We start from the raw sequence: 16,497 nt of genomic DNA, 5'->3' as shown, positions 1-16,497 counted from the left end.
ATAACCACATAAAATGACAGTGGTCAGAATTGTAAAAATTGGCCTGGTCATTAACGTGCAAACCACCCTCAGGAATAAAGGGGTTAATATAACTTGATAAAGTTTTCTGAGCACTTATTTTTGCTCAGAATTATTCAATTCAAAACATGCATGATGTCATGTATATTATTTATAAATCTTACTGTCTAGAAGGAAAAACCTTAACTCATTCCTAACGAGCCCATTTTGGGTTTCCTGAGTCCTGACCAAGCCAAATTTCTCCTTTGTCCCTTTATATGGTAATAACTCTGGAATGCATCTACAGATCTCAGTGACTGTTTTTTTATGACACGTATTCTAAACTTTGAAAATAGTATGACCTTAGAACAGATAGTCCTGTAAGGGAACATTCTGGCCTGGTTCCAAAACATCCGATAAACCCCTACTACTCGTCGATTTTCAGTTTTTTCATTTTCGTTTATTCCTCCTCTTTTTCCAAAAGCAATAACCCTTTTATTTTTCTGTCAATATAGTTATATGAGGGCTTGTCTTTGCCTTTTAGTGTACTGGAAAGTGGGAAAAATATTCCAAGTTCGTTGAAATTGCACAAAACGTAGAATTCGACAATTTTTTGTATTTTCATTATATGGAAAAACTGACCTGGCAAAATGATTCTCCAGGTCTGTACAAGTACACTGTGTTGTGAAATTGGATTCTGGGCTCCCCCGGTGGCCACTTGTGGAATTGAACTTGTGTGCATCATCCCCTCTGTTCACCTGCTCCTATCAGGATGTGGGAGTCGCTATATAACCTTGCTCCTCTGTCAGTTTCTTGCCGGTCAACAATGTAATCAGAAGCCTTCTGTGCTTGTTCCTGCTACTAGTCAACTCCCAGCTAAGTTGGACTTTTGTCCTTGTGTGTTTTTGCATTTTGTTCCTGTTCACAGCTGCTGTTTCGTTACTGTGTCTGGAAAGCTCTTGTGATCGGAAATTGCCACTCTGGTGTTATGAGTTAATGCTAGAGTCTTAAAGGAATTTCTGGATGGTGTTTTGATAGGGTTTTCTGCTGACCATGAAAGTGTCCTTTCTGTCTTCCTGCTATCTAGAAAGCGGACCTCGATTTTGCTAAACCTATTTTCATACTACGTTTGTCATTTCATCTAAAATCACCGCCAATATATGTGGGGGCCTCTGTCTGCCTTTTGGGAAAATTTCTCTAGAGGTGAGCCAGGACTGTCTTTTCCTCTGCTAGGATTAGGTAGTTCTCCGGCTGGCGCTGGGCATCTAGGGTTAAAAAACGTAGGCATGCTACCCGGCCACTTCTAGTTGTGCGGCAGGTTTAGTTCATGGTCAGTATAGTTTCCATCTTCCAAGAGCTAGTTCTCATATATGCTGGGCTATGTTCTCTCGCCATTGAGAATCATGACAGTTTGACCGGCCAAAAAAAAGGGTTAAATTACTGGCTGAGAAAGGAGAGAAAAAAGAAGTCTGCTACAATTTTTTTTTTTTTTTTTCCTCTAGTTCTGAGTGTGCTCTTAATTGAATCACTTGCTAGTCTGCCTATACTGCAGCCTTCCTCTCTTTCTCTCCTTCTAATCCTTGAATGGCTCTGTGTTCACCTGTTTCAAATGGATCTTCAGAGTGTAGCTACAGGTTTGAATAATCTCGCCACAAAGGTACAAAATTTGCAAGATTTTGTTGTTCATGCACCTATGTCTGAGCCTAGAATTCCTTTGCCTGAATTCTTCTCGGGGAATAGATCTCACTTTCAAAATTTTAAAAATAATTGCAAATTGTTTTTGTCCCTGAAGTCTCGCTCTGCCGGAGACCCTGCACAGCAGGTCAGGATTGTAATTTCCTTGCTCCGGGGCGACCCTCAAGACTGGGCTTTTGCATTGGCACCAGGGGATCCTGCGTTGCTCAATGTGGATGCGTTTTTTCTGGCCTTGGGGTTGCTTTATGAGGAACCTCATTTAGAGCTTCAGGCGGAAAAGGCCTTGATGTCCTTGTCTCAGGGGCAAGATGAAGCTGAAATATACTGCCAAAAATTCCGCAAATGGTCTGTGCTTACTCAGTGGAATGAGTGCGCCCTGGCGGCGATTTTCAGAGAAGGTCTCTCTGATGCCATTAAGGATGTTATGGTGGGGTTCCCTGTGCCTGCGAGTCTGAATGAGTCCATGACGATGGCTATTCAGATCGATAGGCGTCTGCGGGAGCGCAAACCTGTGCACCATTTGGCGGTGTCTACTGAGAAAACGCCAGAAAATATGCAATGTGATAGAATTCTGTCCAGAAGCGAGCGGCAGAATTTTAGACGAAAAAATGGGTTGTGCTTCTATTGTGGTGATTCAACTCATGTTATATCAGCATGCTTTAAGCGTACTAAGAAGCCTGACAAGTCTGTTTCAATTAGCACTTTACAGTCTAAGTTTATTCTATCTGTGACCCTGATTTGTTCTTTGTCATCTATTACCGCGGACGCCTATGTCGACTCTGGCGCTGCTTTGAGTCTTATGGATTGGTCCTTTGCCAAACGCTGTGGGTATGATTTGGAGCCACTGGAGGCTCCGATACCTCTGAAAGGGATTGACTCCACCCCATTGGCTAGTAATAAACCACAATACTGGACACAAGTGACTATGCGTGTTAATCCGGATCACCAGGAGGTTATTCGCTTTCTGGTGCTGTATAATCTACATGATGTTTTGGTGCTGGGATTGCCATGGCTGCAATCTCATAACCCAGTCCTCGACTGGAGAGCTATGTCTGTGTTAAGCTGGGGATGTAAAGGAACTCATGGGGACGTACCTTTGGTTTCCATTTCATCATCTATTCCCTCTGAGATTCCTGAATTCTTGTCTGACTTTCGTGACGTTTTTGAAGAACCCAAGGTTGGTTCACTACCTCCGCACCGGGAGTGCGATTGTGCCATAGACTTGATTCCGGGTAGTAAATACCCTAAGGGTCGTTTATTTAATCTGTCTGTGCCTGAACACGCTGCTATGCGAGAATATATAAAGGAGTCCTTGGAAAAGGGACATATTCGTCCTTCGTCATCTCCCTTAGGAGCCGGTTTTTTCTTTGTGTCTAAGAAAGACGGCTCTTTGAGGCCGTGTATTGATTATCGACTTTTGAATAAAATCACGGTTAAATATCAATATCCGTTACCACTGCTTACTGATTTGTTTGCTCGTATAAAGGGGGCCAAGTGGTTCTCTAAGATTGATCTCCGTGGGGCGTATAATTTGGTGCGAATCAAGCAGGGGGATGAGTGGAAAACCGCATTTAATACGCCCGAGGGCCATTTTGAGTATTTGGTGATGCCTTTTGGTCTTTCAAATGCCCCTTCAGTCTTCCAGTCCTTTATGCATGACATTTTCCGCGATTATTTGGATAAATTTATGATTGTGTATCTGGATGATATTCAGATTTTTTCGGATGACTGGGACTCTCATGTCCAGCAGGTCAGGAGGGTTTTTCAGGTTTTGCGGTCTAATTCCTTGTGTGTGAAGGGTTCTAAGTGTGTTTTTGGGGTTCAAAAGATTTCTTTCTTGGGATACATTTTTTCCCCCTCTTCCATCGAGATGGATCCTGTCAAGGTTCAGGCTATTGGTGATTGGACGCAACCCTCTTCTCTTAAGAGTCTTCAGAAATTTTTGGGCTTTGCTAACTTTTATCGTCGATTTATTGCTGGTTTTTCTGATGTTGTAAAACCATTGACTGATTTGACTAAGAAGGGTGCTGATGTTGCTGATTGGTCCCCTGATGCTGTGGAGGCCTTTCGGGAGCTCAAGCGCCGCTTTTCTTCCGCCCCAGTGTTGCGTCAGCCTGATGTTGCTCTTCCTTTTCAGGTTGAGGTCGACGCTTCTGAAATCGGAGCTGGGGCAGTGTTGTCGCAGAGAAGTTCCGACTGCTCCGTGATGAGACCTTGTGCTTTTTTTTCCCGTAAATTTTCGCCCGCCGAGCGGAATTATGATATTGGGAATCGGGAGCTTTTGGCCATGAAGTGGGCTTTTGAGGAGTGGCGTCACTGGCTTGAGGGGGCCAGACATCAGGTGGTGGTATTGACTGACCACAAAAATTTAATTTACCTTGAGTCTGCCAGGCGCCTGAATCCTAGACAGGCGCGCTGGTCGTTGTTTTTCTCTCGGTTTAATTTTGTGGTGTCGTACCTACCGGGTTCTAAGAATGTTAAGGCGGATGCCCTTTCTAGGAGTTTTGAGCCTGACTCCCCTGGTAATTCTGAGCCCACAGGTATCCTTAAAGATGGAGTGATATTGTCTGCCGTTTCTCCAGACCTGCGGCGGGCCTTGCAGGAGTTTCAGGCGGATAGACCTGATCGTTGCCCACCTGGTAGACTGTTTGTTCCTGATGATTGGACCAGTAGAGTCATCTCTGAGGTTCATTCTTCTGCGTTGGCAGGTCATCCTGGAATCTTTGGTACCAGGGATTTGGTGGCAAGGTCCTTCTGGTGGCCTTCCCTGTCACGAGATGTGCGAGGCTTTGTGCAGTCTTGTGACGTTTGTGCTCGGGCCAAGCCTTGTTGTTCTCGGGCTAGTGGATTGTTGTTGCCCTTGCCTATCCCGAAGAGGCCTTGGACGCACATCTCGATGGATTTTATTTCGGATCTGCCTGTTTCTCAGAAGATGTCTGTCATCTGGGTGGTGTGTGACCGTTTCTCTAAGATGGTCCATCTGGTTCCCTTGCCTAAGTTGCCTTCTTCTTCCGAGTTGGTTCCTCTGTTTTTTCAAAATGTTGTTCGTTTGCATGGTATTCCTGAGAATATCGTTTCTGACAGAGGGACCCAATTCGTGTCTAGATTTTGGCGGGCATTCTGTGCTAGGATGGGCATAGATTTGTCTTTTTCGTCTGCTTTCCATCCTCAGACTAATGGCCAGACCGAGCGGACTAATCAGACCTTGGAGACATATTTGAGGTGTTTTGTGTCTGCGGATCAGGATGATTGGGTTGCTTTTTTGCCTTTGGCGGAGTTCGCCCTCAATAATCGGGCCAGCTCTGCCACCTTGGTGTCCCCGTTTTTCTGTAATTTGGGGTTTCATCCTCGATTTTCCTCCGGTCAAGTGGAATCTTCGGATTGTCCTGGAGTGGATGCTGTGGTGGAGAGGTTGCATCAGATTTGGGGGCAGGTGGTGGACAATTTGAAGTTGTCCCAGGAGAAGACTCAGCTTTTTGCCAACCGCCGTCGTCGTGTTGGTCCTCGGCTTTGTGTTGGGGACTTGGTGTGGTTGTCTTCTCGTTTTGTCCCTATGAGGGTTTCTTCTCCTAAGTTTAAACCTCGGTTCATCGGCCCGTACAAGATATTGGAGATTCTTAACCCTGTGTCCTTCCGTTTGGACCTCCCTGCATCCTTTTCGATTCATAATGTTTTTCATCGGTCATTGTTGCGCAGGTATGAGGTACCGGTGGTGCCTTCCGTTGAGCCTCCTGCTCCGGTGTTGGTTGAGGGTGAGTTGGAGTACGTTGTGGAAAAGATCTTAGACTCTCGTGTTTCCAGACGGAGACTCCAGTATCTGGTCAAATGGAAGGGATACGGTCAGGAGGATAATTCTTGGGTCACTGCCTCTGATGTTCATGCCTCCGATCTTGTCCGTGCCTTTCATAGGGCTCATCCTGATCGCCCTGGTGGTTCTGGTGAGGGTTCGGTGCCCCCTCCTTGAGGGGGGGGTACTGTTGTGAAATTGGATTCTGGGCTCCCCCGGTGGCCACTTGTGGAATTGAACTTGTGTGCATCATCCCCTCTGTTCACCTGCTCCTATCAGGATGTGGGAGTCGCTATATAACCTTGCTCCTCTGTCAGTTTCTTGCCGGTCAACAATGTAATCAGAAGCCTTCTGTGCTTGTTCCTGCTACTAGTCAACTCCCAGCTAAGTTGGACTTTTGTCCTTGTGTGTTTTTGCATTTTGTTCCTGTTCACAGCTGCTGTTTCGTTACTGTGTCTGGAAAGCTCTTGTGATCGGAAATTGCCACTCTGGTGTTATGAGTTAATGCTAGAGTCTTAAAGGAATTTCTGGATGGTGTTTTGATAGGGTTTTCTGCTGACCATGAAAGTGTCCTTTCTGTCTTCCTGCTATCTAGAAAGCGGACCTCGATTTTGCTAAACCTATTTTCATACTACGTTTGTCATTTCATCTAAAATCACCGCCAATATATGTGGGGGCCTCTGTCTGCCTTTTGGGAAAATTTCTCTAGAGGTGAGCCAGGACTGTCTTTTCCTCTGCTAGGATTAGGTAGTTCTCCGGCTGGCGCTGGGCATCTAGGGTTAAAAAACGTAGGCATGCTACCCGGCCACTTCTAGTTGTGCGGCAGGTTTAGTTCATGGTCAGTATAGTTTCCATCTTCCAAGAGCTAGTTCTCATATATGCTGGGCTATGTTCTCTCGCCATTGAGAATCATGACAACACTGATACCAAACATGTATAGTTGTTTTTTTTTACTAAAGTGGTGAAAAAAATTTCAGAAATTTGTAAAACCAAATTTTGCTTTTGTTGCTATTTTCTAAGACCTTTAGCATTTCTATTTTTTGGTATCTGGGCCTGAGTTAGGATTTAGTCCCTTTAGGAGACTTGAAGCTGTTACACTTGGGTACTTTGACAGGGTGGGGGCAAAGTTATTAGAGGCAGGTTTTCCTGATGGTTTTAAAATTCAGTTTGTTGATAAAAAAAAGGTAAGTTCCCCACAAAAAATTTTAAATCGGCATTACAATTCCTGGAGGTTGTGTCAGAGAAATTAAAAAAAGGAAGTTTCTTTTGGTCAAATGGATGGGCCATTTTCGGAGGTTCCTTTTAGTAATCTTAGAGTTTCACTGTTAGGGGTTGTACCGAAAAAGGAACTTATCAAGTTTCGGTTGATTCACCACTTATCATTTCCAAGGGGTGCCTCAGTTAATGATGGCATAAATCCAGAGTTATGTTCAGTAGTTTATACTTCATTTTATAGAGCCTTTACAGGCCATCCTGATAGTATGCACTTGTTGGGCTGTTTTTGGGATGAGGGTTACTTTGCAGACCGGTGTTTGCCAATGGTGTGTTCCCAGTTCTGTGCATATTTTGAATCTTTGAGCCCTTTCTTGGAGTGGGTAGTGAAGGATATTTTGGGCATAAAATCTTGCATAGACTACCTGGATGATCATTTGTGCATTGGCCCAGCGGGATCATTTGAATGTTTATTGTTGTTCCATACTATGGAAAATATAGCCCAAAAATTTGGTGTTCCCTTGGCACAAGAAAAAATGGAAGGTAAGAGGTATGAGAAGTTGGTAGACCTTATGGCGGAGGTGCAGGGAGTTAAACAATTATATAAGGTAATGTTAAAAGAGTTGAAATCATTACTTGGCAAATTGAATTTCGCTTGTTGCATTATGCCAATAGGCAGGGTGTTTTGTCAAAGGTTGGCAATGGCCACAGTGGGGGTGAGGGCCCCACATCTTTTTATCAGGTTAAAAAAGAATTGGGGGAGGATATGTGGGGCTGGCTGTGGGGACATACATACATGAGGCTGGCTGTGGGGACATATGTTGGGCTGGCTGTGCGGATATACGAGGGGCTGGCTGTGGGGACATATGTGGGGCTGGCTGCGTGAAGATATACATGGGGTTGGCTGTGGGGACATATGTGGGGCTGGCTGCGGAGTCATATACGTGGGGACCTCTATGGAGACATACATGGGGCTGGCTATGGGGACATGCTTGGGGCTGGATGTGTGAACATTTTTGGGGCTGGCTGTGGGGACATATGCGGGGCTGGCAATGGGGACATATGTGGGGCTGGCTGCAGAGACATATGTGGGGCTGGCTGTAGGGACATAAAAAAATATTTTTGTTTTGTAGTGACATAATCATGCTGATCTGAAAAATCATATTGCCAAGTAATTTTTACAGCACAATGTTTATTTTTTTAATGACATTCAATGACGGAATTAGATTTTTTGGGGGGTGAAGTGAATAATTTAATTGAAAATTACAACTTGTCTTCCATAAAAAAGCAAGCCCTTATGTGATTATATAAACTTAAAGATAAGAAAAAGTTATGGCTCTTTGAAAAAAAGGGAGGAAAAAAGGCACAAAAAAAGAAAAAAGGCGAGGTCCTGAACAAGGTGTGATCCTGTCATCTGAGCAACAAGTCTTACAAGACCAAGGTCTATGATGAGGAGTATTCAATAATTATCTACACAAAGCAGCACATTTATACACACAACTGTGCTGATACTACATCACAGTCCCAATTATGTGCTGCTTGCTGGAGGAGCTGGAGGGTAGACCTTTATCAATCACGTATCTTGTGGGTAAGCCATGTTTTATGGTCAGTATTTTTAAACTGAGTTCAATATATCTGTTGTCTTACAGCTGGAGAAACCTGCAAAGTTGAACGAGTTTGTTGATATTCTTCCATTGCCATTGAGAAAGAATGTAATTCGAGACAAGAAGATATGCAGCGTGGCCGGGTGGGGAATAACAGAAGACAGGACAAAATCAAATGCTCTTCGAGAAGTTAATGTGGCAATTGTTAACAATACGGACTGTAAAAATAAATACAACAGAATAAATCTAACCATAAACGATGACATGATGTGTGCTAGTTCCCCGGACAGTAATCGTAAAGCTGGCCCGTGTGTGGTAAGTAATGCTATTTGAAAATGCATGTTGCGAGAAAAAAAATTAGAATATAGACAACGTGAAACTGAATAAACACATACTACAGTTTGTGAATTAATACCACACATACCATCATGACCACTTTCTCTGTCCATAACATGCCCCCATAAAATGTAACACACAGACATCTTTTTCTTATTGCTTTTCCAGCTCCTTCTCCACATACTACAGCTCTACACAAACCATTTAGTGCTGTAACCAGTGCCGGAGACAGTAATAATGCCCGCTCTGTGCCCTGCACAGTTATAGTTCATTAACTTTGTGCTGAACATAGTAACAGTGCCCCCTCTGTGCCCTGCACAGTTATAGTTCACTACCTTTGGGCTGAACATAGTAACGGTGCCCGCTTTGTGCCCTGCACAGTTATAGTTCCCTACCTTTGTGCTGAGCATAGTAACAGTGCCCCCTCTGTGCCCTGCACAGATATAGTTCACTACCTTTTTGCTGAACATAGTAACAGTGCCCCCTCTGTGCCCTGTACAGTTATAGCTCACTACCTTTGTGCTGAACATAGTAACAGTGCCCCCTCTGACTACATTTGTGCTGAACATAGTAACAGTGCCTCCTCTGTGCCCTGTACAGTTATAGCTCACTACCTTTGTGCTGAACATAGTAACAGTGCCCCCTCTGACTACATTTGTGCTGAACATAGTAACAGTGCCCCCTTTGTGCCCTGCACAGTTATGGTTCGCTACCTTTGTGCTGAACAAAGTAACAGTGCCCCCTTTGTACCCTGCACAGTTATAGTTCACTACCTTTGTGCTGAACATAGTAGCAGTGCCCCCTCCGTGCCCTGCACAGTTATAGTTCCCTACCTTTGTGCTGAGCATAGTGACAGTGCCTCCTCTGTGCCCTGCAGTTATATTTCACTACCTTTGTGCTGAGCATAGTAACAGTGCCCCCTCTGTGCCCTGCACAGTTATAGTTCACTACCTTTGTGCTGAGCATAGTAACAGTGCCCCCTCTGTGCCCTGCACAGTTATAGTTCACTACCTTTGTGCTGAACATAGTAACAGTTCCCCCTCTGTGCTCTGCACAGTTATAGTACCCTATTTTGATGTTAAACATATTAATAGTGCCCCCTCTGTGCCCATACACAGTAATATTGTTCCCTCTGTGCCTCCACATAGTAAATAGTGGTCCCCTCTATGTCACTTATTAATAATAATGTGCCATCTTACTATACAGCCCCCTATGTGTGTAGTAACATTGTCCATCTGTGCCTCCTTATGATAAAATCCCTGTGCCTCCTTTTAATAATAATGACCCTCAATACCTATTTATAATAATATTTTCACACCATGTGATTTCTAATAATAATAATAATAATAATAATAATATCCTTTGTGATTCCCTGTAAAGATAATGTTCTTCTATACCTCCTTATAATATCCCCTATGACTCCTCATAATAATCTCCATACTGCCTTATAATAATATTATTTTCGACTCTTGTGCTTTCTTACAATAATATTGTTCCTTGTGCTTCCTCATAATGCTCTCCTGTTCCCCCTTATAAAAAAATACCTCCATTGCACCTCCTTATATTAATACCTTTCATAGTGACTTCATGTACTAATGTCCTAGCATGCGTCTTTATTACAGTAATTCCCACCATAATGCCTTCTCCCAATGCCTTCCACTGTGCCTCCTTATTATAATGCTCCTCATTGTACGTCTTTATTATATTGCCCCTATTGTGCTCCATAATTAGTCATTCTTGGGGTGGGGTGGTAGCTCTGCTCTGTTAATATTTACATTAAATTAAACAAACAATATTTTTTTTTTCTTGTGATCTGATCTCGCCAGGATTCAAACCCTCATCCTGCGTCATTGTAGACAGTAGCAAAAGCTGCTAGGCACAACCTGCACATTCCGGTGTGGAACATTTTTCCGTACTTGGATTTGCACTGTAGGTTCTGCAATTACAGACAGATTGACTTAGACATAGAGACACATCTCTATATAGAAGTGGATTTCAATGTCTCTCTATTTTAGAGGGAAAATAAAAGAAAGGGTTTTTTTCTTCCTATAAAATTACTGAAAAACAATTACAAAAATGTCATTTTTGATGCACTTAAAAAAATAGAATGAACATTACAAATCAGCAAATAACAGACATATTTGGTATCCCTGTAATAATAAGAAATCGTACAATACAGTAAACTGATTATGTATGGTGATCAGTATATCGTTTAACAACAATTAAGTGATTTATTTATTTTTCTACATTAAACGCTTAAAAAATGTGATAAACATGTAGCGCTGAGCCCATGTTCATACGTTGCGTAAATGCTTAATTTTTTCTGTACGTTTTCCTCCATTCTGCACCACACAACGCAGTAACAATCGTCTCTGATTATTGAGTTTTTGCTGCTTTTTTATGCCTCTTATTTGATGCGCTTTTGGTACAGATTCGAAGCAGCTTTTTTAACTCTTTTTTAGTAGTACAGAAAACTTTGCATTCCAAACTTAAAAATGCAACTGTGCTTTTCTCAGGCTCCAAATAGAAGCTTATAGAGAAGAAAGTGCACCAAAACCGCACACTTTAACAACATCTTTAGATGCACCGTGGTCCAGAGTTTTCATAAATTCACATACACTTTGCTTGGATATTTGTGCCATGTTCACATATAACATAAACGCTGCTACTTTTTGCGCAGGAATTCTGTGTTTAACTGTTCAAGCAAATCGGATTTGATTAAAACTGAGCCCATGGTGCGTCTAAAGACACTGCTGAACTGTGTGACATAGCTGTTTTTTCTCTATTGGAATCGATGTGGATCATGAAAAAAACACATGTAAAAACACATTATAAAACTGAATTTTAAGTAGCTAATCAATGCTTTTCTGTACTATAAAAAAAAATTAAAACTGTGCTTCAAAGCTGCACCAAAAATGCCTCAAATAGTTGGATAAAGCATAAAAATATGTGGAAAAATGCAATACAGCTTTACAGACACAAAAAAGCAAGATGTCGGATAGTGAAGCAAAACATAAAAGTGAGAGCGTTCTGGCTGCTGCTACTACAAATGAATAAAAAGCAAATACAAAGGTCCCAACCAGCCTGGATAGAGATGAGCCAATATTTCAATGTTTGGCTCCGATTCCGATCACCGAATTTGCAATATTCGCCGATTTATTCGTTGAATATTCGCCGAACATAGCTGAACTCCATTACAGTCAATGGGAGGCAAAAACAAATGCATGCACAACACCTTCAAACAGCCCCAAAAGCTGCCAAAACGCATGAAATGAGGGACAGACACCAGGAGAGTGGCCTCAATTCACCCACAGTACAAAATGTAGCATGGCACTGCATCAATCAGCCATGCATGAGGTATTGGGGTCTGGGACAGCATTTACAGCTTTGAATTGAACGTCAGAGTAAGACATAGTGGCTTAGGGATCAGTGTAGTCCTGCTGTGCTGGGAGCCCTGATACCACCTGTAATAGCTCAACCTGCTTTCATGCTCAGCTACACTCAGGTGGCACAAACATCAGTTTCGTAGACAACTATTGTCAGAAAAATCTTTCTTAAAGAAAGTGGAGGCCTGACGGTCTTGGAGGCCTACTGCAACAGGCAACACGCAAGAAGGAGCCACAACCAGGAGTCAACATATTTAACAAAATTATTGGCAGACACCACCAAAGTGGCATACATTTTGCAAGAGTAGAAATTGTATAATATGGACCTACAGGTCTTCCACTACAGCCAACCCAGCAGATGAACATCCAACCAGGAGTGTTCACATTTCCAAAAATTATTGGCAAACACCACCAAAGTGGCATCAATTTCACCACAGTAAAAATAGTATAATTGAGACCAACAGGTCTTCCTCTACACCCAACCCAGCAGATGGACACCCAACCAGGAGTGTTTACATTTATAAGAATTATTGGCAGACCCCACCAAAGTGGCATCAATTTTACGAGAGTTCAAATAGTATAATAGTGATCAACATCTCTGCCACTACAGGGAACCTATCACATGTACATCCAAACAGATGTGTTCACATTTCCAAAAATTAGGGCTTGAAACCACTGAAGTAGCATCAATTTCACAAGAGTAAAAATTGTATCATGTCTTCCACTACAGCCTACCTAGTAGATGTAGACCCAATCAGGAGTCTTCAAATTTCAAAAAATGAGAGCCTGAAACCACTGAAGTGGCATATATTTTACGAAAGTAGTACAGTAGGGACCGACTCGTCTTCCACTACAGCTTACCCAGCAGATGTAGACCATCCATGACTGTTCACACTTCCACAAATTTGTGTTAACATCTGCAGCAGCAGCGTCAGCAGCAGCAAAAGCAGGCAGAGAAGCTACACTAAAGATATCACGTGCAGTTACGCGAGATTAATGCAGCACACTAAAAATTTAAACATTGCCTAGTCTGTACAGTCTGCAATTGGGGTGCAAATGTCCTTTGAGATCCATGACTTGTTCATCTTGATGAAAGCTATGCGGTTTACACAGTCAGCTGCGCTTATTCCTCAGGACACCACCAGCAGCACTAAAGACACGTACTGAGAGAACACTGGCTGCTGGGCATGATAAAACCTCCAGGGCATGTGAAGCAACCTCAGGCCACTCATCTATTTTGGAAGATCAAAATGTGAAAGGAGGCAAACCCTCCCTGATGGTATTGGTATTCAGTTCTAGAGACTCCCTCACCATCCTCTCCATTCGTTCACTACGTGTGAGATTTGGACTCTGTTGTGCTGTTGCATGAGCTGATTGGCTAGCCGCATTGTGCACAAATAAAGTTAGGACAAAATATTACCGGTTACAAGCACGCCGCGCCTCTGAACTCTGCAAACTCACTCCCCTCATCAAACTCATGCTCAACACTCATCATACACCACCATTATCGTTGTCAAAGTGATCAAAATACTTTAGTGGCAATGCAAATATTTTCCTGCACTTTTTACCGAATGTTACCTATTTTTTACGATTTTATAAAATTTTGCTCGTGTTTCCAATCACTAATCCCAGTGTGCCATATTCGTGCCGAATTTATGTTTAATGATCATTTTTCAAACAAATTCGCTCATCACTAATCCTGAATACCACAGGACAGTCCTGGATTTGGGTCCACATACTGCAGTCCTGGGCATCTGCTAAATGTACCTCAGAGCCACTGACATCTCCTACTGCCATGGTAGACATATATGGTAAATAGGTGTGACTAAGTGCGTGGTCAAAATTCACCATGACGCTCTATTAGGGCATAGTTTGTACCCCTTTCTATCCTGTAAAAGTTAGGAGGTATCCACATATTTTCAAAGGCCAATTTGTGTGGGATACTGGTGGTAATGTTTCTGTTAAACAAAATGCAGTCAGAAAATGTACTGTGCAAGCCCTGCTTGTTTATGCAAATAACTGTATGTAGTTCTGGAATGTGCCAATGGACAGTGTGGCCTTACCCTTAGTGCAGGTGCAGATGGCTGTAGACTCTCCCAGCCGAAAGAATCAAGCTGATCTGCAAATGACACTCTGATCAAACTCTCATCGGTGTCAGCACGGTGCGATCTGATTCTCTTGTATGAGGAGAAGATGTACAGTACAATGTTTTCCACGCACTCATTGACTTACATAGCCGAATTCTATCTGAATACCAGATCAAGCTTCGAGCATGCAACGATTTATTCCTCGGACAGTCTCTGTTAAATGAAAATATCGTAAATTTGCAAAACCTCGACTACCAGATCAAGCTTCGAGCATGCAACTATTCATTCCTCAGACAGTCTCTGTTATATGAAAATATCGGACATGTGCAAAACCCCATAGACTAACACTGTTCCGAGTACGTTGTTTTATTGTATCTTGTATATTGTTTGAATCAGCCCTTAGGGAACCTTTGTGCGTGTAATAGAAGGGCGAAAAAATCAACTGTGTCCTGCATTTATAATAAGCATGAAATGAATGTGTCCTCTGATCTGTTCCAGGGTGACTCCGGCGGTCCATTGGTCTGTGATGGAAATTATGTCGGCCTTGTCGCATGTGGAACATGTAATTGTGGCAATCCAGCATTTCCAGCAGTCTTCACACGACTTACAAACGATTATCTCAAGTGGATTAGAGAGACAATCGGCAGAGATTACTCTGAAACATACACAATATAAATATATTCTGCAGAAAATAAGAGCTGGAATCTGTTCAAAAATGGTCCAAACGTATGTCTCTAATGGGTCTATAGGGTATAATATCCCAACACATGATAAGAATCCAGGACAATATACACACAAGCACTGTGGGGAGTAACCGGTAAATGTAGAGCTGGACACATCTTCAGTAGTATGCCCAACATAAATTCTATACCTTTTGGATTACGTTTTGTCCATCTACGTTGCCCACATAAGAACATCCACCAAGATGTTTATATGAATTTACAATGGTGATGTATGTAACTGTGTTTACATACATAACTGAAAAGTATGTATGTGTCAGGTTCAGAAACAGAGTGAACACATGCTTACATACACAACCACTAGTCTATACTGTATGTCTAAATCTATCAGCACCAGAAGTTTATTAGCTCTGATGAAGTCGGATTTTGAAACTAGTTATCGTCGACCAGAAAAAAAATATTTTTCATACTCACTGTCCGTTAGATATATAGAATATATGTCCATTTCATATGTTGTTGAATTCCGATCCAAAATAGCCATAGACCCCTGGAGTACATGCTCTGGACACAGATTCAGATGGACCTCATGGGCATTGCCTTCTTGGCAGAACCTGGGCTTGGTCCCTGGAGGTTCCTCCAGCCTTGGTTGCTTAGTTTACCAGATTAGAGTAATGCTTTTCTGAAATGATGTTTTCTTTTTGCTTTATGCCATAGGAGGGTAAGAGCTGTTTATGTAAGTTGCAATATAGAGCAATTTAGATGAAACCACAATAAACATAATCATGATATCTGATGTCCTGTCATTACTTCTGCAGTTCATGCATGCATCATCAGACTGGTGCACAGAGTTTCACCAATGGAAATGATTTTGAGGGGACACATTCCAACTATCATTAGTTTAGTATGCTCAATTTTATGAAAAGTTTGTTAATAAGAAACAGAGTTAGAAAAATATAGGGCAATATTTTTACAAATAAATTGATTGACGCTATGACAAAACCTGACAGACCCCATTATAAATAACCTAATGCTGAGCTGTAAGTGCCAGGGTGTGGATACAGCCGTCACTGACTAGGCACTGAGCAGTGACTGAAGCCACGCCGGCCCACCCCTATTAGTGAAAGTCAAAGGCTTCCGGGAGGAAAAACGCTCCATTCCTCCCAACAGCGGGGATTTCAGTGCAGCAACCAGGCAACTTCAGAATCTTATTAACCTGATGATTAACCCCATATCTACAGGTTAATAGCATTTTTTTTACATAACAGGTTAATAAACACCAAAAAAAATGAAAAAAACGCAAAACACTGCAATGGAAAATTGAGTTTCTGATTATTCCGACTTTTCATCTTCTCTTAACGCATCAGGCTTTCAAAGACGTGAACCGGTTAAAAGAATTTTCTACTTGCGAACAGCTCAATGCAATTTTTTTAAAAAAAAACAAGTTTGCCAACAGATACACTGATTGATAGATTGTTCTACACGGATAGCCTGGCACTGTTCTCTGCAGCTAAGGTCCTGCTTACACAAGACAATGCACAGCTAAGAATAATCATCTTTTGTTGAAACCCAGAGGTCGTTTCACACTATGAGCAAGCAGTTTGGCAGGTGATCGGTAGCCTGTTTAGACTGCTCGATTATTGTGAAATCATTTTTCTTAGAGAATCTCGTTTATGGTAAACATGTAATGTAAATTCACCTTAAAATACCAGCCCT

The 16,497-nt window shown here is 42.3% G+C and overlaps 1 protein-coding gene across 1 annotated transcript in view; it reads left to right on the top strand.

The window, feature by feature from the left end:
• Positions 1–15,571, top strand: part of LOC143793724 (granzyme A-like) — a 51,352-nt gene extending 35,781 nt beyond the window's left edge. The window contains exons 3-4 of the mRNA XM_077280742.1: positions 8,341–8,610; positions 14,603–15,571. Coding sequence (XP_077136857.1) covers positions 8,341–8,610; positions 14,603–14,779 — 447 coding nt within the window. The 3' untranslated portion in view covers positions 14,780–15,571. The remainder of the gene's footprint in view (positions 1–8,340; positions 8,611–14,602) is intronic.
• The last annotated feature ends 926 nt before the right edge of the window (positions 15,572–16,497 follow it).

This window comes from Ranitomeya variabilis, chromosome 1 (assembly GCF_051348905.1).
Source record: "Ranitomeya variabilis isolate aRanVar5 chromosome 1, aRanVar5.hap1, whole genome shotgun sequence".
NCBI classification, from domain to species: domain Eukaryota; kingdom Metazoa; phylum Chordata; class Amphibia; order Anura; family Dendrobatidae; genus Ranitomeya; species Ranitomeya variabilis.
Note: the sequence above shows the minus strand (reverse complement) of the source record. Positions and strands in the feature narration are given on the sequence as shown.